General features: G+C 42.4%; 1 protein-coding gene across 1 annotated transcript in view; it reads right to left on the reverse strand.

Moving 5' to 3' along the window:
- The window catches only part of LOC121286021 (coiled-coil domain-containing protein 63-like), a 43,260-nt gene that overhangs the window by 8,291 nt on the left and 12,199 nt on the right, over positions 1-22,770 (reverse strand). The window contains exons 2-7 of the mRNA XM_041203042.1: positions 13,009-13,198; positions 11,965-12,087; positions 8,691-8,872; positions 7,011-7,168; positions 5,281-5,504; positions 2,279-2,353 (exon numbers count right to left, since the gene is read on the reverse strand). Coding sequence (XP_041058976.1) covers positions 2,279-2,353; positions 5,281-5,504; positions 7,011-7,168; positions 8,691-8,872; positions 11,965-12,087; positions 13,009-13,198 — 952 coding nt within the window. The remainder of the gene's footprint in view (positions 1-2,278; positions 2,354-5,280; positions 5,505-7,010; positions 7,169-8,690; positions 8,873-11,964; positions 12,088-13,008; positions 13,199-22,770) is intronic.

The raw sequence follows: 22,770 nt of genomic DNA on the forward strand, positions 1-22,770 counted from the left end.
GCCATGAGGTTATATATTGTAGTTGAGCACTGTTCTGCTGCTGCTGATGGCCCACGGTGCCTCACGAATGCCCAGGCTTGAGTTAGATCTGTTTGAAATCTATCCCATTTAGCATGGTGGTAGTGCCACACAATCTGATGGACGATATCGTCAGAATGAAGACAGGACTCCGTCTCCACACGTACTGTGTGGTGGTCATTCCTGCCAATACTGTCCAGGACAGATGCATCTGCGACTGGTAGATTGGTGAAGGTGAAGTCAAGTAAGTTTTTCCCTTTTGTTCCTTCATCACCTGCTGCACACCCAGCCAACTCGGTCAGTGGTGGTGCTACTGGGCCACTCTTGGTGATGGACATTGAAGTCCCCCACACAAGGTGCAGTCTGTGCCCTTGCCACCCTCAGCACTTCCTCCGTGGAGTTCAACACAGAGGAGCACTGATTCATCAGCTGAGGGGGTGAGGAGAGGTGGTTGGTAGGTAGTAACCAGCAGGAGGTTTCCTTGCCCATGTTTGACCTGCTGCTATGAGATATCATGGGGTCCAGAGTCGATGTTGAGAACTCCCAGGGCAACTCCCTCTCAGCTGTATACTACTGTGCCACCACCTCTGGTGGATGGGACAGGACATACCCAGGGATGGTGATGGTGGCGTCTGGATCAATGTCTGTAAGGTATGATTCCATGAGCGAGGCTCTTGTTTGACTAGTCTGTGGGCCAACTCTCCAAATTTTTGCACAAGCCCCCTGGTGTTAGTAGGGAGGATTTTTTGGGGTCAAAAGGGCTGCCATTGTCATTTCCAATGCCTAGGGCGATGCCGAATGGTCCATCTGGTTTCATTCATTTTTGTAGACTTCCTAATCGTTTGATACAACTGAGTGACTTTGTAGGCCATTCCAGAGGGTATTTGTCATCCACATTGCTGTGGGTCTAGAGTCACATATAGGCCAGGTAAGGACAGCAGATTTCCTTCCCTAAAGGACATCATTAGTGAATCAGATAGGTTTTTACAACAATCGACAATGTTTTCAAGGTCACTATTACCAAGCCTGTCCACTATCTACATGGCATAAGTCAGGAGCGTGATGGAATACTCTCCACTCCACTCCACTGGATGGGTGCAGCTCCGACAACATTCAAAAAGCTTGACACCCATCTAGGACAAAGCAGCTCACTTGATTGGCACCCCATCCATAAACATTCACTCCCTCCACCACCGCCACACAGTGGCAGCAGTGTTAACCATCTACAAGTACACTATAGGAAATCACCAAGGCTCCTTAGACTGCAATTTCCAAACCCACAGCCACTACCATCTAGGACAAAGGCAGCAGATGCACGGGAACACCATTAGCTGGAAATTCCCCTCCAAGCCACTCACCATCCTGACTTGGAAATATATCGCTGTTCCTTCACTGTTGCTGTGTCAAAATCCTGGAGCTCCCTCCCCAACAGCACTGTGGGTGTACCTGCAGTAGTTCAAAAAAGCTACTCACCACCACCTTCTCAAAGGCAATTATGGATGGGCAATAAGTGCTGGCCTAGCCAGCAATGCCCACATCTCATAAATGAATTAAAAATGCAAATTAGCTGTTTCATTTGCTTTTATAACAACAATTGCAATGCAAAAATTGTAGAAGTGCTTTGGGATGCTTTGAGGCCAGTGGAGGCAGAGTCGATTGAGGTATTCAAAAGGGAATTGGATTGCTATCTGAAAAAAATGAATGTGCAAGGTTACAAGGATAAGGCAGGGGAGTGGGACTACGTAGAAAGCTCTTTCAGAGGGGCAGTGCAGACCCGATGGGCTGAATGGCCTCTTTCTGCACTGTAAAGGTTCTGTGATTCTGTAAGATGTTTCTCAACAACATGATAAGATGTTAAATAAATGGAAATCTTTGTTTCTTTTTCGATGGGGTTATTATAATTTACCCTTTCAAATAATATTTCTAAAAATTCTTTGATAACAGTACTGAAATATAATGAATGGCTCCTCATGCTCTATGACCTCTGTAGCTTTTCACAAATGCTACGCCATCTTTGTTCATCCTTCTAAATATCTGCAATCTGTTTATTACAGATTATTCAACTGCTAGACTGTGTGTTAGGGGTTCATTTAGATAGATAGATGGATAGATAGAGAGAGAGAGAGAGAAAGACGCAACCGGTTTAGTAAAATGGAATGAGTGTGAAGAGAAAGAGTAGTAACATAGATGAAGATATTGCAGCTTAGACCTCAATTATTCACACAAGTTTTTTTTACATTATAAGATAGAGCAATTATACCTCTATTTCCTTTATACGATTATGCAAGTCTTCCTCACTTGCCCTGCGTTGATTTTCAATTTGTAATATATCATTCTGCACATTAAAAATACAACAACATAAGTGAACTAAAATTATTGAATATTAAAATGCTAAATGTTATTGTCGGTAACTTATATGGTACAAAATATTCTAGGTGCAGAAATCAAGGCCAGCACTCAACAGTACTGTATGTACTTTGGATTTCTCATTGTTCATAAAAATTTAAATGGATGATCGGAAGAATTGATTTTGCCATTCAGATAATCAAGGTTCCACTGTATTCAGCAGACCAAGGATCAAATCTGAGGTCTACTGTATTCTGTACAGCTTTGTATCAAACCACATGTTGTTTTGCTTGCTAAATCTTTAGAGAAGTTAGTAAACTAATTTTAAAGCATTAGCAAATAGAACATGCTTGAGATTGGGGCATGATGCAAAGCTAGTGTTTGCACCAGAGGTTTGCACCATTGGAATTGAGCACGTATTGTAGGCTGACATTTCAGTGCAATACCGAAGGAGTACTGCATTTTCAAAGGTGCCATCTTTTGAGCAAGACATTAAATTGAGACACTGTCCCTTTGCTGAGGTAGACATAAAAGATCCCATGGAAAACTGAACAGGGAGTTCTCTTAGCATCCTGGTCAAATTCTGTCCCTCATCTTCCATTATCTACTCATTCATTTGTTGTTTGTGGGAGCTAGTTTTATGAAAAATGACCTTCATAACAACAGTGCAATGTAATAATATATTGCTTATAAAGTAATTTGGGATATCTTGAGAATGTGGTATCATATAAATACAAATTCTTCTTTAGTACCTTTAAACTGCAACTGATAAAGGCCAATTTCACTCCCATTAAATCAAATTATTGTTTTTTAACTCCTTCCCCAATTTTAGATTTGTAAGCTTTATTTTCTGGATAAATGGCAGGATACATACTTGCTTTCCAGTCTGCACCGCAACTCTAATTGGCCACTAAGACCATACAAACAGTGTGGAGATGGGGTGGAGAGGTTTCCCCCTTTCTGTGAGTGATGGCTGCACTCAACTTGGTGCTATCCTTTGGCACTGTAAGCATGAACTAAGTTCTTACTACTTCATGGCACAGTGCATTGTAACTCTTTCGAGTACAAACACGTTTCCATCTGTTCCTATTCAGATGAAATTACATTGTTTCATCATTTGCCATGGTGAGATTTGAACTCTTGATACTCTTTTGAGTAAACCTGTTTCCATCTGTTTCAGATGAAGTTACATTGTTTCATAGTTTGCCATTGTGAGATTTGAACTCTTGATCTGGGGGTTACAAACCCAGTACCATAACCACTTGGCTATTTAGGCCAAGCTAAAATCCATTTCCATCTGTTTCAGATGAAGTTATATTGTTTCATAGTTTGCCATTGTGAGATTTGAACTCTTGATCTTGGGGTTACAAACCCAGTACCATAACCACTTGGCTATTTAGGCCAAGCCGCACAGCGCATTGTAGTAAACTTTGAACACGTGACATGTGAAATGAGTATAATGCAAATGAAATTCAGGTGGTTTCTATAATGGATGACTAATTCACAATACCCAGTTTTACACCCAGAATTTATGCGACAATTTGCAAATCTACCTCATTGGAACTGTAATACATTGTATTCCCTCGTGCAGTCTACTGTATTCAGAAGAATATCATAAGTGGTATCCCTAAGGATTAAACACTGATGCTTTGCCAGGTTCAGAGTAGACATAAGCAGGGCATCTTCAAGTTGGCAGGCTGTGACTAGTGGAGTGCAGCAAGGCCTCAGCTATTTACAATCAATATTAATGACTTAGATGAAGAGACAAGGAATAATGTACCTAGGTTTGCTGATGATACAAAGCAAGGTGGAAAGGTAAGCTGTGGGGAGGATAGAGAGGCTGCAAAGAGATATAGAGAGGTAAAGTGAGTTAGTAACATGAGAATGGGGATGGATTATAATGTGGGGAATTGTGAAGTTATTTACTTTGGTTGTAAGAATAGGAAAGCAGAATATTTTTAAAAGGTGTGAAATTTGTCAATCTTGATGTTCAGAGAGACTCGCGTGTGGGTGCTCCAAGATTGAATACATTTAAGGTTCCTTGCTGCTTTTACAAGGAACACAGAAAGTTAGCATGCAGGTACAGCAAGCATTTAGGGAGGCAAATGGCATGTTGGCCTTTATTGTGAGGGGATTAATGTACAGGGATAAAGAAGTCTTGCTACAACTGTACAGGACTTTGGTGAGACGACACCTGGAATACTGTGTGTAGTTTTGGATTCCATATTTAAGGAAGGATATACTTGCATTAGAGGCAAAGGTTCATTAAACTGGTCCCTGGGATGAGGGGGTTGGCCTATGATGAGTGGCTGAGTAAACTGGGCTCATATTCTCTGGAGTTTAGAAGAACGCGAGGTGATCTCATTGAAACATACAAAATTCTGTAGGGGCTTGATAGGACAGGCAGCTAAAAATTGTTTCCAATGGTCAGGGAATCTGAAACACATGGGCATAGTCTCAGGATAAAGGATGGGTCATTTAGGACTGAGATGAGGAGGAATTACTTCACTAAAAGGGTTGTGAATCTTTGGAATTCTCTACCTCACAGATTGTGGATGCTCCGTCATTGAATATATCTAAGGCTGGGATAGACAGATTTTTGGTCTCTCTGTGAACAAGGGATGTAGGGAGTAGGCAGGAAAATTGAGTTGAAGCCCAAGATCAGCTATGATTGTGTTGAATAGTGGAGCAGGCTCAATGGGCCGTATGGTCTACTCCTGCTCCTATTTCTTGTGTTCATCTTCAGGCCGCCCTATATTACACAGCATTTGTCAAACTACTGCCGTATAAATGGTCCAATGGGTGATATAATCCACTGTCTTTGAACAAGCATAACTGCAATATTTTTATTGAACAAAAATGGAAAATCATTCCAAAAAGAAAATTGATGCTTTGATGTAGCAATACTATACAGACCTTGATATTTTGGATCTTCTCTTGTTTATGTTCCAGTTGAATATTAATTTCATTTATAAAATTAAACAGTGCATAGTTCTTCTCCTCTGTGGCAACAAACTCACTGCCTAGATTGTGAAGGTTGTCCTTTCCTGTCAGGCTTTTGAGTTGATTATGTACATCTTCATAAGCATCGTATTCAATTTCTTGAGCTGTTTTCTTACCAACTTTGTCCTTGGAATGATCTAGAAACGCAATTAAAAAATCTTAAAAAGATCTTAATAGATTTTCTATTTGTGAGGTCAGTTACAAATATTATTTCCACAAATATGAATTTTCATTTCTGAATAGATTTTGTGGTGTACTATTTTTGTTTCTCTATTTTGTAGTTCTTTTGCAATCATTAAGGAAAGGTTGGGGAATTAAACACTTCAATTGCGGTACCAAGTAACAATCTCTAGCACTCCTAGGTCACAGTAATAACACAGCCAGATACAAACTGAACTTTGCCTCAGTGATATAATTCACAGGCTCCTAACAAGAGCAAGGAAATGAAAGGCTTACAGTGAACTATGATAGTGAAACAAAAATAAATGTTACAATAATAAAGCTACTCAAATATCAGAAGTAACTTTACTATTGTAATTACTTGATCATCTGTGCCATTATTCACAGGCACAAAGTGTAAAGTGTCTTTCTTCTTTCAAGTGTATCCACACTTAAGCAAACTGATGTGTAAACAGTTTTTCAAAGTAGCCCCTTCGTGTATTTTTCATGATTTTAAACCTTGGTTGCTATGACAGAATACAAGAATTAAATACGTATTATTACAGAGGAGCAAATATCCCCAAATTATTTTGGCACACCTGCATCAGCCATACACAGTTGCTGCAGTATGCACAATCTACGGGATAGACTGGAAATTCAGGGTTACTTTGACAGACCCTGTAACCTCTACAACCGAGCAGGAAAAGAGCATGTCACGGACATATATAACTCTCCCTTTGTGACTATCATTATCCTAGAATTCTCTAAATAACAACATTGCATTAGCACAATTGGCACGAAGCACTGTAGCATTTGAAGAAGGCCCACCACCATTTACCTGAGTCAAATAAGGATTGCATAAATTGCTTTTCCAGATTTGTCCATAACACAAAAACAAACTTAATAAAAACATAGGCCAGAATTTTCTGCCCCCATTGGCGTCAGGTGTCATGGTGGGCGTGGGCGGACAATATGGCAAGAAAGCCAAAAAGCATTTTAACACCATCGTGAAACCAGTTTGCAATCATCTGCTCCGCCCGTCAATGGCGGGCTGCCTTTCCCACCGTCCAACATTGGGAACTTAATTTCAATGTATTTGCAACTCATCATCTTGCCTGCCTGCCGAAATCATCCTCCCACCCTGCATCATCTGGGGACATCGGCGTGATTGAATGCTGACATTGTTCACAACAGCATTTAAAAGGCATGCGCCTGGCAAGCTGAACTTTGAGGGGAACTCGGAGGTGAGTGCACACTAACGTTGCATAGTGCACATTCGACTTCAAGAAAAAGGCGCCGCGCATTCAGGTGAGGACACAGGCAAGTAAAACCCGCTGCCTCACTTACTGGGACAATTGTGCCCATAGACTCAGAATTTCTGGTTGGAAGAAATACTCAACTGCTTGAGATACCAGGTCCAATTCATGCTATTTTTGCAAATAAAGGACTTAATTTTCCAATTTTTCTAAAGATATACAGTATACCTTCTCTCGAAAGCTGTCGAAATTTAATCAGCATGAAATCTTTAAGTTTTGCCTCATGATCAATAATACGCATTAGTTCCTTTATCTCTGTATTATATAATAGGATGTCTTTTGCACTCCGTTCCTTTACAGCATGTATTCTCGTTTCTGCCTCCATCCTAGAAATGACAAAAACATTTATTTATTTTGAAACAGCTAAAGCATTACAGAAATTATACAAACTGCAATCAGGACTTCTATGAATCAGTATGCACAGTCCCAATTTTGAGTGGCACAGATACCATGTTGGCTTTACGTACAAGTTCAATTACTTTACGCACTGGATACTGACTTTGAAAATCTGTCTTGTGGATGGCAGATATCAGGCAGTCATGTCAAAAGAAAGTCAGACAGACCTCTGAATGAAGAGGTCCTTAATTTGCTTCCTTCTAAAAATAAGGCAAAGCTTTTTACGTACAAGACCACACCTTTATTAAGATTCCTCAGCATCAACAGCATCAATTCTAAATTGAAATATTGCAATCTGGTCCCAGGTGTCTGCCAATGCTAGTCCTACACCAGTCATCGGATAGGCAGAAGAGCACTGGATAAATAGGTTCTGATCAGAAAAACATTCAGGCTCCCCACAGTAGTTTAGACAGAAATGTAATGCCTGGTATGCAACTGAGCCCTACAAATCAGAGATGCCCCAATTCTGTATTAGGTCAGCTAATTTCAGCTGAGCAATGATTGGAGTCCCATAATTGGCATCAGTGGCCTTGAGCAAGAGAAGCACAATCAGTCAGAATTCCCTCTACTGAATACTATCAAGTGTCTAAAAAGAGGCTAAAAAGCAGTATGTAAACATCAACTAGGGGCAGAATCAAGCTCTGGAGTGACCCCACCATAACATAGTCAAAATTGATGCCTATACCGAAAACAGGTTAGTTCCTGACAAATAGTTACTTGAACAAAATACAAGAAGGTGGCCTGAGCCTGCGAAGCTAAATTCCATTGTGAGTCAGTGCCTTCAGCAGAGGAGAAAGAAAATTGATGGGGAGGGGGGGGGGATAATTATATTCAGCACTCTTCACTAATGAGAGAAGTTGATGAATATTAATTAAATGTGCTTTTAAATTATCAGACAATGCTATGGAGAAGAGATTCATAATTCATTAAGAACTGGAAGCCCTGAAGTAGGGGTAACCTTTAGGCTGCTTCAGTTTGAAAAGAACATAACTAGAATGCTGGCAATGCAACAGCTTCAACAATCAAGGGCTTTAGTCAAAACAAAAGGAGATTGTAAAATGTTTGTATCTGGGTAGCTCCTTCTAAATAATGACCTGAAAGTCCTTTTCTGTTTATTGTTTTATTGTTGCTCATGAACAATCTGTCACAATTCTTGGGTTTTCATCTTGTGAATTGCTTTACTGACTGAAAATACAACCAGGCCAGAAGTTGAACATAGTGTAAACATTATTCAGCCTGTCACCATTTGCCAAATTTGTAATTTCAGCATTGAAACAGCTGTGAAACCTTTTGTATTGACACTTGAAAGAATGAATAACACTTCAGTTTTCCATGACTGAAACAGCTATTTAAAAACCCATGCACTTTCACAAAATTCAGCATGCCAATTTAAAACAAAATTCTAAAGTTTCACATGCTTTGTAATCTGGTATTGGTTAGATCAGTGCTCACCGTTGGTCATAAGCTTGCACAGATTCCTCAACAATGTCTTTCATTATTTTTTTTTGTTCTTGCAGTTTCGTACTGAGTTTATTGTAGAGCTTGGTATAAATTTCTTTATTAACCCTCAAGATATTAATTTCTTCACGAAGCTTCCAATTTTCAGTCAGGATTGTGTTAAACTTTATAGTTGACTGATAAAAAGAGTGCAAAGTTTAAGGTGAGATAAATAAGGAACTTTCTAAGATGGTAATTGCATTGGCCTCATTTGACTGATATAAGGAAATAATTTGACACTAACAGAATTACCTGGAAAAACTCAGCAGGTCTGGCAGCATCGAGGGTCATGAGGACTCGAAACGTCAACTCTTTTCTTCTCTGCCGATGCTGCCAGACCTGCTGAGTTTTTCCAGGTAATTCTGTTTTTGTTTTGGATTTCCAGCATCCACAGTTTTTTGTTTTTATAATAATTTGACACTGCCTGGATTCCTATGATTATTCCTTGGAGTGTTAAATTTTTGCATCTTTATATTGTTTAATAACAGTATAGTTCTAATAAGTAAACTTAAACTGTTTGTTAATGTTTGTCCAAACATGGGACCTTTTCTCATTTCATGTTTATGTGTACTGTAATCTATAAGCATAATTTTGTGAGGCTCTGTTCTGGGTCTGGAGATTCAGGAGAGTGCAACACAAGTCAGCAGCAGCAAACAATACAATAACAAGTGTTCTATGTTCTATTTACAGAGCGAGCTTAATGTTAAAAAAAAAGTCCCAAGGCACAGTAACAAAGGCGTTTTTCTTTTTCAAATTGGTGCTGAGCTGCAAGAGGAGATTTGATTGAACAATTGGTCAGAAGGGGGTTTTAAGAGGCTTTTACAACCACAAAGAAAAGTGGAGAGGGTTCAGGGAAGAAATTCTACATAGTTAGTCTGAGGCCACTGAAGCTTCTCCCATGAATGGTGGAGCAAAGGGGTGAGTGGTGCGCAAAAGATCCAAGTCGGAGGACTAAACGGTGTGAAAAAAAACAAAAGGCTGCAGAAAATTCTTAAACTACTGTGGTCAGATTAGGAGAGATTGGAGATGAGGATTTTAAATTCAATGTGCTGGGGTACAGGAAACAAAGGTAGGAAAGTAAGGATAAGTGATGGGTGAGCTCAAATTAGATGGGACAGCAAATGAGCAAGTTTCAAACATATACGAGTTTATGGATGGTGCAGACCAAATGCTGGCAAGGAGGACATTGACAAATTAAAACTAAAGCACGGAGAAGTATTTTGGCAATAATTACAATGAGATGGGAGCGCAAATAGGTGACATTTATGCAAGTGGAGATGAGCAGTCTCGAAGATAAATAGCAGGTGAAGTTTGAAACTCAGCCCATTATTCAAGAGGACATGTCAAGATTTCACCAAGAATGTTTCAGCTGCAGTGAGTGGCTAAGGAGAGGAGTAAAATGTGGAAAATGAATAAAGTTTATGACAGGAACTGGAAACCGTTTTCACCTTACTTCATTGGAAGATTCTTTGACTCATGTCAGTCAGGCAGTTAAAGAGGACAGAGGGTGAAACCTGGGTCTCTTGTATGGAGATTAATCTCATGTCTGTGGCTGATGTTATGGAGCAGAATGTAGATGAGGAAGATGGGTCCTTCCCCACTACTTTCTCACACTACTATCACCCCCCTCACCGCCTCCAAGCCTACCACCCCATCAGTAACATCTGGGGACTTGTGCTAAAATTGAGAGACTTGTCCCACAGACTAGCCATCAGCCTAACATAATCATTCTCACCGAATCATACGTTACAGACAATGTCCTAGAATCCACCATCACCATCCCTTGATATGTCCTGAACCTCCATCTGGACAGACCCACCAGATGTGGTGGCACAGTGATACACAGTCAAAAGGAAGTTCCCCTGGGAGTCTTCAACAATGACTTCAGACCCTATAAGGTTTCATGGCATCAAGTCAAACATGGGCAAGAAAACCTCCCTCTGATCACCACCTACTGCCCTCTCTCAGCTGATGATTCAGTACTTCTCCTTTTAAACACCACTTGGAAGAAGCATCGAGGGTAGCAAGGACTCAAGATATACTCTGGGAGGGGGACATTGATGTTCATCACCAAGAGGATATGTCATTATATCATCAAGAATTTTTCAGCTGCAGCGAGTGGCTAGTAATACCATTACTGACTAGGCTAGTTGAATCCTGAAGAACACATCTGTCTGATTAGACCTGTGGAAGGTGGTGAGGGGACAAACAAGAGGGAAAAACTGACTTGACATCATCCTCACCAATTTATCTGCCACAGATGCATCTGTCCATGACAGGATTAATAAGGGTGACCCCCAAGTGATCCTTGAGGAGATGAAGTCCCATTTTTACACCAAGGACACACTCCATTGTGTTATGTGGCTCTACTACCATGCTAAATGGGATAGATTCAGAACAGATTTAGCAGCTCAAAACTGGGCATACATGAGGTGCTGTTGACAATCAGCGGCAGCAGCAGTACTGTAATCAATCATAATCTGTAATCTTAAGGTTAACATCCATCACTCTACCATGACCATCAAGCCAGTGTCCAACCCTGGTTCAATGAGGAGTATAGGACAGCATGCTAGGAGCAGCACCAGGCAAACCTAAAATGAAGTGCTGGTGATTGAGCAAGGCCACATGCGTGCTCATCGGTGGAAACAGCCTGCTTAAGGCAGATCACGCAAAACAGTCAAAGTTCAACAATCTTGCTAAATCCAATTGTGAATGGTAGTGGACAATTAAACAACTAACCAGAGGAGGCTCCACAAACATATTCATCCTCAATGATGGTGGAGCCCAGCAGGTCAATGCAAAAGACAAGGCTGAAGCATTTACAACAATCTTCAGCCAGGAATGTCAACTGGATTATCCATCTTGGCCTTCTACCCATCTCCTCCTCCTTCATCCCCACCACTTCTCCTCCTCCTTCACTCCCGTCTTCCCCTCCTCAACCCACCATCCTCCTCATTGAACATCAACTATTTACAGCCTTTTCTGTTTTTGCCGCAATCTGGCCTCAGAAAGGAATCCATTAGATCACGCCCATCAACAAAAGATGCAAGGATTTAAAGGGGCCTCGCAGCTCCTAGCATTCATTCTAATCTTTATTACTTGCACCATTTGATATTTTGACATGTAAATTGATTGGGTTGCTAGTAACCAAAACTTTTGATTTCTACACACATTAAAATGGTTTCAAAAACAACTTTAACCATTACAATACTCATATACATTAACTTACCAAGTTCAGTTGGTTCTCCAAAGTCTGTATTTGTCTTTGCAAATGTCTACGTCGTTGATGAGCACTCCTCAGACCTCCAATAGACATCTTTTGCTTATTAATTTTATCCTCTTGGTCTCTTATCTGTACAATAAAGATATCTGGTGTGCAATTGCTTTTAAGTATTTGAGTGTTTGATGTGTTAATGTATTATGGCTACAACATTTGTCTTTAGAACAAGAGTATTTTTAATTGATATACATATAAAGATAGCAAATTATTAGGTATTATTTCTGTTGATGCTGACTGCAATGGTTCCCATAGTTATCCAAAAAAATAACTTAATAATAAATCCATCTCCAATAAGCAACTTGCATTAAGTGCTAACAGATAGTGAGTTATTCAGGCTAAATTTGTCTGCCCATTCATCACCAATAGGTGAAAAATCTAGATCATATGCTGTTTTGCACTAATGGACCACAAAATCTCCCTGTCCTATTTTTCCTCATTGTAGTAACCCATCTGAGACATTATCTGTACACAAATATCACTTGAATCTTTTTTTTAATGTGAAATGTTAGCAGTACAGATAGAGTTTCTCCGTGCATTACAGTAACAAAATTGTCCTCCATTTATAAAGAAGAAGTTTAAGATTTAATTACACTTGGAGGGGAGGGGGGAGCCGGGGGGCATCCTCCCACCAAGTTGCTCAGTGTCCGAAAGGGAAAGATAAAGTTTACATTTCAAGTGGGACCCTTTCTCAGAATCTTCACATGTTCTTAAGAATTATCCAACCTGAAATGTTCACCTCGTCTTCCTTCAAATACTGCTATGCAACATTTTCTACTTCTATTTCAGATTTTCAAAATTTTTAATGCCCATCCTATCAATCCATGGCATCATGCATTATTGTTCCAATGCAATGTACAATCATGCAAGGAGAATTTTAAAATCAATTTTGCTTCACCCATTAAATGGTTGATCCAACACATTGATTCAATTTTTTGTATAAACTTTGAAATAATATTTAATTACTGTGGGCCATTCAAGTATCTCGAAGCATACCTGAGCATCAAGCTTAGCAATCAGATTCTTTTCCTGCTCAGCAAGGCAGTCATACTCCTCTTTGCTTTGCATCAACATCTTTATCTGTGTTGAATCGTGAATATCCTTTTGTACATTCTGCGGAGCAGTGACAAGGGCGATGTTTGTTGCTAGGTTTTCGTGTTCGCGCTGCAATGTATTTAGCTCTCGTCTACAAAAAAAAAATAAAGCTCCAAAGGCATTTTAGAAACCTGAATCCCACCTTATTATTCAGGAACCATGCAACCCACTTACTCTTTGCATGGCTTTTCCAGACCTGCTGCACCATGTTATTTATGAATGACTCCTATAGTTATAGTAAGAGCAGACTTCAAGCTCTTTTGGCTAGTGAGGGAAAACAAATAAATACTTTTAAAGGTTGTCACTGTACAATTTGCACCTGTACAGCAAGTGGACAATATTCTAATTGCAGCATTCAGTTTGAACATTCAAAATGGCCACAATGGTGGTGGTTGTGGCAGGGTGGTGGGGTTTCCATCATCCTGATGACATACATCTTTCAGAACTGATGTTGTTAAATAATAAATTGTACCTGAAATTAAGTTTCAGTTTCAAAGCTGACCACACAAAACGAAATGTAGCTTTTGAACTGAATGCTGAGAAAATACTTTCGGCTAACACAAGTTAAGTTGATCCAAACCATCACCTAGGCTTTTGGTCATGGAGTTTTCAGATAATATGGCCCCAAAATCCTAAGCTAAAGGTACAGAGCAACTAAAATCATAACAAGAAATAAACACAGAAAGGATTATGTGTTTAATACAGGCATTTTGGACTAGCATGAGACCCAAGTATCCCTAGCTCAGGCCTCAATTGGAAATCTCATGGAACATGCCACTTCTCCTTACTTGTGTGAAAAAAAACTCTTGGGGGGAATTCTAAATAATACAGGGTCATAAAATGGGTCTTGATGGCGGAAAAGATATGCCATAGTAACTTGGTAACTATCACAGGAGTCCACATTTGATAAGTTTGAATAGCAGAAGGGCGTGGTGATGCCTTCTAGGCTGGGCATCAACCAGATGAGTTAATTGAATGTTGGGAGACCACTCTTTGAATAAAGATATAAAAATAGAGGGCTCTGCACTCCTCAGGTCGAACAGCAATAACAATAAGTATTTAGCAATCGTGGTCAGTCTGTAGTAATGTCTCTCCTTGTTATTGTAGAAGTGGCAACTAGCTTACTCACATCTTCCTGGTTTTGTAAGCATCTTTGTCTGGCAGATGCAGAGTATTAGGAAAGGAAGCAAGATACAAAACTAGCTTCTGAGACTGTACTTGCCAGTTGCAGATATAGAAAAGTGTCACAACCTTATATGTGTTTGGGATCAGAGAACGGTGAATCTAAATTAGAAGCTTAGAACCAATTAATGTTTATTTCAAATATCCCATCCAGTGAGTTATATTTGCACTATACTTCAATTCTCCAAATACATCTTGAAATTATTTAAGTTTTGAAAAGCCACCACTGTTGTTTGGAGGGAGTTCTGCGCAAAGCTCAGTTCCTAACAGTAGCCTGTTCTAACACTGCACTTCAGAATTGTTGTAGCAGTTGTTTGGGGATATTTGCAGCCAATGCTTTTACAAACATATGAATTAGGAGCAGGAGTAGGCCACTCGGCCCTTCGAGTGTAACCTCAACTCCACATTCCCACCTACCCCCGCAATAACCTTTCACACCTCTGCTTATCAAGAATCTATCCACCTCTACCTTAAAAATATTCAAAGACTCTGCTTCTACTGCCTTTTGAGGAAGAGAGGTCCAAAGACTCACAATCCTCTGAGAGAAAAACATTCTCCTCATCTCTGTCCTATATGGGCGACCCCTTACTTTTAAACAGAGGCCCCTGGTACTAGATTCTCCCACAAGAGGAAGCATCCTTTCCACATACTTGTCAAGACCCTTCAGGATCTTATATGTTTCAACTAAATTGCCTCTTACTCTCCTAAACTCCAGTGGATACAAGCCTGGCCTGTCCAGCCTTTCCTCATAAGATAACCCGTCCATTCCAGGTATTAGTTTAACAAACAGTCTCTGAACTGCTTCCAACACAGTTGCATCCTTCCTTAAATAAGAATACCAATACTGTACATAGTATTCCAGATGTGGTCTCACCATTGCCCTGCATAACTGCAGCATAAATGCCGTACGTTTGTATTCAATTTCCCTCACAATAAATGACAACATTCTATTAGCTTTGCTAATTACTTGCTGTGCCTGCATACTAGCCTTTTGCAATTCATGCACTCGGACACCCAGGTCCTTCTGCAGCTTAGAGCTCTGCAGTCTCTCACTATTTAGATAATATGTTGCTTTTTCATTCTTCCTGCCAAAATGGACAATTTCACATTTTCCCACATTATATTCCATTGCCAGAGTTTTGTCCACTCACTTAACCTACCTATATCCCTTTGTAGCCTCCTTATGCGCTCTTCACAACTTACTGTCCTACCTAGCTTTGTATCATCAGCAAATTTAGCAACAATACCTTAAGTCATTTATATAAGTTGTGAAACGTTGAGGCCCCAGCACTGATCCCTGTGGCACACAACTTGTTACATCATGCCAACCAGAAAATGACCCATTTATGCATACTCTCTGCTTCCTGTTAACTAACCGTGCCAATATGTTATTCCCTACACCATGAGCTTTTATTTTCTGCAGTAGCCTTTGATGTGGCACCAAATCTTTTTTTAATATTAAAGTGCTTCTACAACCCAGCCCTGCCAGTGAGCAGGCAGGTTCACAGAGACTGAGATCGGAGAATCAGGGCTACAGCACTGTAGACAAACTCTTACACTACCTACTAGCATGGTTTACCTGCTTCTTGGCTCAAAGTATTGTGGAAGGTAACTGGGGGGAAATCACTGAGCTAGGCTGATAATTTTCATCTTCTAGATGATTAGCAGCTGACACGATTAGTAACATAAAAATTTGATTACGTCATTGTACTTTTATATTTCCAATTCTAGTGAATTCGTCTGCCAGTCTTCACCAGGGCAATTAAGGCAGATGAATTCACTAGAATTGGATGAGACAGAGAGGCATGTTAGTGGGGTGGTGAAAAAGGCATATGGGACACTTGCCTTTATTAGTCGAGACGTAGATTACAAAAGTAGGGAGGTCATGTCGGAGTTGAATAGAACCTTGGTGACACCACAGCTGGAGTAGTGTGCAGTTCTGGTCGCCACATTATAGGAAGGATGTGATTGCACTGGAGGGGGTGCAGAGGAGATTCCCCAGGATGTTGCCTGGAATGAAACATTTAAGTTATGAAGAGAGGTTGGATAGACTTGGGTTGTTTTCATTGGAGCAGAGAAGACTGAGGGGCGACCTGATCGAGGTGTACAAGATTATGAGGGGCCAGGACAGGGTGGCTAGGGAGCAGCTGTTCCCCTTAGTTGAATGGTCAGTCACAAGGGGGCATAGGTTCAAGGTGAGGGGCAGGAGGTTTAGGGGAGGATGTGAGGAAAAACTTTTTTACCTAGAGGGTGGTGACGGTCTGGAGTGCACTGCCTGGGAGGGTGGTGGAGGTGGGTTGTCTCACATCCTTTAAAAAGTATCTGGATGAGCACATCATAACATTCAAGGCTATGGGCCAAATGCTGGTAAATGGGATTAGGTAGGTAGGTCAGGTGTTCCTCGTGTCGGTGCAGACTCGATGGGCTGAAGGGCCTCTTCTGCACTGTGATTCTGTGATTCTGATTCTGTAAATATATAATGTAACAACAGACTTGTATATTTTAATTGATTCAAATGGCTTAACTAGTCACATATATTCCAGCTGTTACCACAGCTAATTCTTTTTAAAAATCTTCAGTTTCTTTCTTAATAATACGAAAGAGATTGTGATAAGGTGTAGCAGACATACAATTTGCCTATACTCCATGCAATGGATTCAGAGAAAAAAAAGACTTGCATTTTTATAGTGTCTTTCAGGACCTCAGGATATCCCAAAGCACTTTACAGCCAATGTATACTTTTGAAGTATAATCACTGCCGTAACGTAGGAAAAATTGCACCCAATTTGTGCACAGCTAGTTTCTACACAAAGAGCAATGTAGGGCCTAAGGTCCCTAAGTTATGCCACTGGGTACCTTAAATGAAATAGAACAAAAGAGACTTAAGGATGCTTTTAGTTTAGAGTTGTGGTGTGTGTACTTTATGCTCATAGTGACTGCTTATTTTTCCCTCACTGCAGTACAGTGTGTAAACCTTGATTGAAAGAGATTTTGAGCAGACCGTAGCCACAGGGATGACGTTTGTGAAGTTCTATGCTTCCTGGTGAGTAATGTGTTCTTCTCTGATTATTAATGGAGGGAATGTAGGCCAGGTCAACAGGATCAAGTTTACGTATAGGCAAGAACCAATAATCTTGCAGTGATTCATAGATCAGCTTCTGGAGGGAATATCTTTTTGTGTTCGGAGGTGAAAGAAGTTGGGATTTGACATTGTTGATGCTGACCCATTAAATAGAAATCGCTGGCTAGAATGTGGTAGCATGGAAAACCCAAGTGAAGTGTCCGAGAGGGACAAAATGCTAGCAATAGCTTGTCGCTTCAGATACTGCCCACATCCCTCTCAGAAACCTTTCTAAATTTGTGAAGAATTGGTAATAAAAATGAAATTGTAGCCCACAATGTAACTAAGTTGAGCAGGTGGGCTCACCAACTTCATGGTGGGGTTTCTAGATGCCACTTACTTTCCTATCCTGGAAGGAGATCTAGTCGGAAGATAATGACCAGATAATTTATTTTGTGTGATGTTGATTGAGGGGTAATCATTGGCCAAGCCTGGGGATAGTTTTCTTGCTTTTCTCAAAAATAATGTTGTGAGAGCTTTTGCATTCATCCAAGAGAGTAGACAGGCCTTCAGTTCAATGTCTCATCTGAAATATAACACCTCTTAATAGTGCAGCACTCTCAGTACTGCACTGGAGTGTCAGCCTAGATTTTTGCACTTAACTCCTAGAGGGGACTTGAACTTGTAATGTTCTGCATGACTGCTACCAACTGAGCCAGAGCCAACACTTCAAAGGGCCCAATTATTTCAGAGAACACAATGGTTAATTTTCTTTTTGATGAGTTGTAGCACACTATTATGGGCTGGGAACTTGAGCAAGGGACAGCTTTTTACCCCTGTCTGATTTGTGTCAAACACAAGCTGGAACTTTTAGCTGGTGCTAAAGTTCATTATGGCTCCAAAATTATGCAAAAATTGTGAAGTACTTCAGGCAAGATTTCCCATTTTTGTTGCCTGGAATGCATTGCATGCTCTGCTAGCCTGTATAAAACTGGCATTAATGGGAAGGCGCTTCAGAGGACTGATTGCTACCATGTGTTGGGAGCTATGTTTGGTGCTGTTTTATTTTCTAGTTTATTACCTCCAGCACTGAAGGTGTTTGTTAGTCTGTTTGATTGTAAACAGTATATCTCAAAAACAAATGGCCAGATTTCAACAAAACTTGGCACACAGGTAGGGTATGGTCCAAGGAAGAACTGATTAGTTTTTGGTGAAGATGCAGATCTGGATCCTGGAATTTTTTAAAGGATCTGTTAATATTGAGAGATAGGGCAAATTGACTTTTTTAAAAGAATGTTATGGGTTGTTTTATTTAGAATGTTGTTGATTACCTTAGAATGTTATGGATTGTCTCAGTTGCTGTGCTGCAATTTGACTCAGCTGTCAAAATGTGAGCAGAGTTTTCAGAGCGAGTTGTTGGATGTGGGTTGGCCTGAGGTCCCTTCAGTGAGATGCATGGAAGCTCTTAAAAATATATATTTTTTCAGCTTTTGTAGTTACAGAGCATCAGCCAGGCAGGAAAAAGTCTTAAGAAAGACCTGAATAATTGTAATAACATTGAGTTAACACAGTGTAGTGGAGGTATGTACTCTACTGAGGGCAGAATCGTCCAAGATTTGCACAAAGTGCTGTGGAGGGAGGGAAAAATGACATTTTACCTGCTGGCCACAATGGCGGCTTCTCATGCTGTATTGTCCCAAACCCGCTGCATTAATTATGCATTCCTGGGAAACACGCCGTTTTGATGCCAGGTGGGCTCTCATTCGCCTGCCACACCATCACCTCGTTGCTTCATCACGCCAGGCGCCATATTTAAAGTGCAGTCACGTGCAAACCTCTCAGTGCTTCCAGCCCATGACTGCTACAAGGAGACATGGCCACGAAAGGCAAAAGGTCTGCAGCGCCCAGGTTCAATGATGCATATCTCAAGTAGCGGCCCGCTGTGATGTCCCCTATCCTGCTCTGGCCACAGGATGGGCAGTAACATCACCAATCCAGCTTGGGAGGTGGTGGCAGCAGTGGTCAGTGCCAATGCCTTGCAAAAGAGGACAGCCACCCAGTGCCATAAGAAGATGAATGATCTCCTTCATTCCGTCAGGGTAAGTCATTCTTCTCATCACTCTCAACTCACACGCTCACAAACTCATCACACATCCATGGGGCCCTCACTCACTGCCAGTTCAAGGGACATCACCATTCACCCTCTCACACACACCTTCATTTGCCTCATCCCATTCATGAGACCACTCACTACCTACACATGCCAGGCATACTTATCATCTGCCTTGTAGGTTGTTTACACTCTTTCCATCTCTATTCATGCAGGACAAGCTGGCACACAAGGGGGAGAGGTTGCGGACTGGTGGAGGAATTCCTAAAAGCAAAGTCCTCATGGACTTTCAAAACAGAGCCATCCAGCTGTTTGGTGAGGATCTGCACTGTTCCTGCGCTGAAGGTCAGGTGGCAGTGCTCTACCAAGTGAGGATCCAGCAGTGTAACATCTATCAGGCAACTGTGCTTTGAATGATGTATCCCGTTTCACAGGCCACTGCCATGCACAAATTATCTTTCCTTGCTTTTGCACACACATTTGGGAAACAGCCGACGGAGTCCACGACCCAGGACCTCCAATCAAACCGCAAAGAAACGTCTGAAGAAGAATCTGGAGGCACCCTCCTTGAATTCCCATCACAGTGCTCACCCTCACCCTCCACCAGCGCAGAGACACACACCTCGGTGGGACCTAGCTTTAGAATAGCCTTGCTATCACAATCTGGTGAGCATCGCATTGTCTGATCCAGAGCAGTTGGCGGGAGAGACTTCCCAGGTCCCCAGCCCTCAGAGGCGCTAGAAATTTGCTGAGTCTGATTCCGATGACAAGCTTCTGGACTTGGTCAGGTCACAGTTGCTGAAGCTGTAAAGGCAAGTTCAGGAACATCACGAAGAGATGTCCGCGGCACTCCTCAGATTGCAAGGCATGGTGGAGAAGTTTGTACGCCTTCAGGCTGAGGTGATAGTGACAGGATGCCAATGCACCAAGGTCAACACTGGTAGGAAGGTGGCCGCCATGGAGACCTTGGTCCAGGACGTCGCTCCTGCACTGCTGTGCGGCCTGAACTCCATCGCCGATACATTGTTGGCCTCCAACAGTGTGTATGCAGGAGGGATGCAGGGCAGCCCGATCTCACTCCAGCTACCCCTTCTCCTCAAGGAATCAGCCAGGGACTGTCAGGCACCCATAGGGAGGAGGATCAGCAGTTGTACCCCCAAGGTCATCCATTCAGGTAACTCCGGGAGTGTCCGGCCCATCAGAATCCCCTCTTCCTGTGGCCTCAGCATCTCCAGCTCCACAGGCCAAGGAGGGTGCCACTGCCACACTGCAGGGCCCCAAAAGCAGGCTGGGGCCCTCAAGGCCTTGGCCTTCCAGAGGATGCCCGCCAACCTCATCACAGACAGGGTGTAGTAGTCGGCAGGTTACCGCTGATTCCGCTGTGGATGTCTGGGAAGCACCAAGACCAGAAAGTTAAGAAGATGTAGTTGCACAGCCTGGGCATGGGTGTTAATCACTTGTATACAATGTTCACTATTGTAAGTAAGCTCCCAAGAACGCCTCCCTGTCTATGGCTCCTTGCTCTGATGAACAGTGTTCGTGTCACTCAGATGTGAAATCCTTCTGCACAAGATAAAGGCAGGTGCCTCAGTCCAGGGCCTCTTTCCTGTGCTTTGTGCAGGCTTCAGCCCAAATGACAGTCTAGCCTCACACTCCCTGGACACATTAGTGATGCCTGCACCTAAACGGTGTTTGTCATTGCTGCCAGAATGTCATGGGCAGGGGTCACAGAGTTCCATCGTTCTCTCTCTATGCTCTCAGCACCTTTAAGGTGGGGCTGGCCCCCATCTCTTCAGCTTCTGTGACCAGTGACGCTATGCTCCTGAAGGGCTCAGGTGCTGAAGGCAGTTAAATGATCAGGTGCTTTTAAAGTTTCATGGCTGCGGCTCCATGATATGACCCTGGTCACAGAACGCAAGCGAGTTGCCCTCAGACACACAGGAGTCAGGCATTCACAGAGGCTAAGTGAAGATCTATGGAATGTCCTCACTGCATGTCGTCATCATCCTCCTGCAAAAAAGCGACTCTTAGGGCTTCCACTGTGTCTCAATGACAGGAGCATTATCACAGAGAGTATGTGCGCTGCCATAAGCCAGACTGGGGTCAAACGTTCAATGTGCAATGTGAGGATCTGTGGTGTCTCCTCACTGCATGTCGTCATCATCCTCCACAAATCTTGCAGCTATGAGGCCCTCCTGAGCGCGCCTGCCTCGTCTGGCTGGTGCGAGGGCCTCATCGTCGTCATCATCGCCTTCAAGGACCTCCTCACCCTCATCACCATTGGCGTCCTCCTCATTAGAGGAGACCTCCAAATTCTGCATCTCCTCCTTAGCCAGCTCCTCTCCCTGTTGCAGCAGGCGACAACGATGTGGGACACCCTCCGTGGACTATATTGCAGGGCTCCACCAGGCCGGTTCAAGCACCGGGACCTCATTTTCAGCATCCTGATGGTTTGCTCCACAAGTTGCGAGTTGCAGTATGAGCCCCATTATACCTTCTCTCTGCTGCAGTTTGAGGCCGCTACACAGGTGTCATCGGCCACGTCCTCTGCAGGTAGCCCTTGTCCTCTAGGAGCCAACCCTGCAACCTCTTTGAACCCTGGAAGATGTCAGGGTCTGTGGCTGAATGAGAGAATAGGGGTCATGGACACTCCTTGGAAACCGTGCGCAGGCCTGCAGGGTGTGTTTGTGATGGTCGTTTACTAGCTGCACTTTCAGCGAATGGAAGCCTTTGCGGTTGACATAGTTGACCCCTTATTACGACGATGATCTGGGCGCCATATGAGTGCAGTCGATTGCACCTGTGCGGAAACCCGGGATCTGGGCAAATCTTGCATCCTGCCTCTCTTGGTCCTGGGCAAAATGCACAAAGTTGTGTGCCCTTGCGATGATGGCATCCGTGACTTCATGGATGCATTTGTGGTTGGAAGCTTGTGATATCCCACAGAGGTCACCTGTGGAGCCCTGAAATGAGCCACTGGCATAAAAATTGAGCGCCGCAGTCACTTTCATAGCCAAAGGCAGTGGATGCCCTCCATGTCCAAGTGGTGCCAAATCCTGCAGTATCTGGCAGATGTGACTGGCCAGTTCCCTAGACATGCACAGTTTTTGGCAACACTAGTTCTTGATCATCTACAGGAATGAAAGGTGGTGTCTATAGGTCCTGGGTCTAGCTGGGCGCTGACCAATGATGGCTCGCTGTGGCTTTTCAGCGGCGTGTGCAAGAGCCCCAGTCGCCCCTTCTTCCTGAGGGTGCTGCTCTTTCATCTGCACAGCCAGGCGCCTCCATTGCTCTCTTCTCCATTGTCCCT

This window comes from Carcharodon carcharias, chromosome 13 (genome assembly GCF_017639515.1).
Source record: "Carcharodon carcharias isolate sCarCar2 chromosome 13, sCarCar2.pri, whole genome shotgun sequence".
Classification (NCBI taxonomy): Eukaryota; Metazoa; Chordata; class Chondrichthyes; order Lamniformes; family Lamnidae; genus Carcharodon; species Carcharodon carcharias.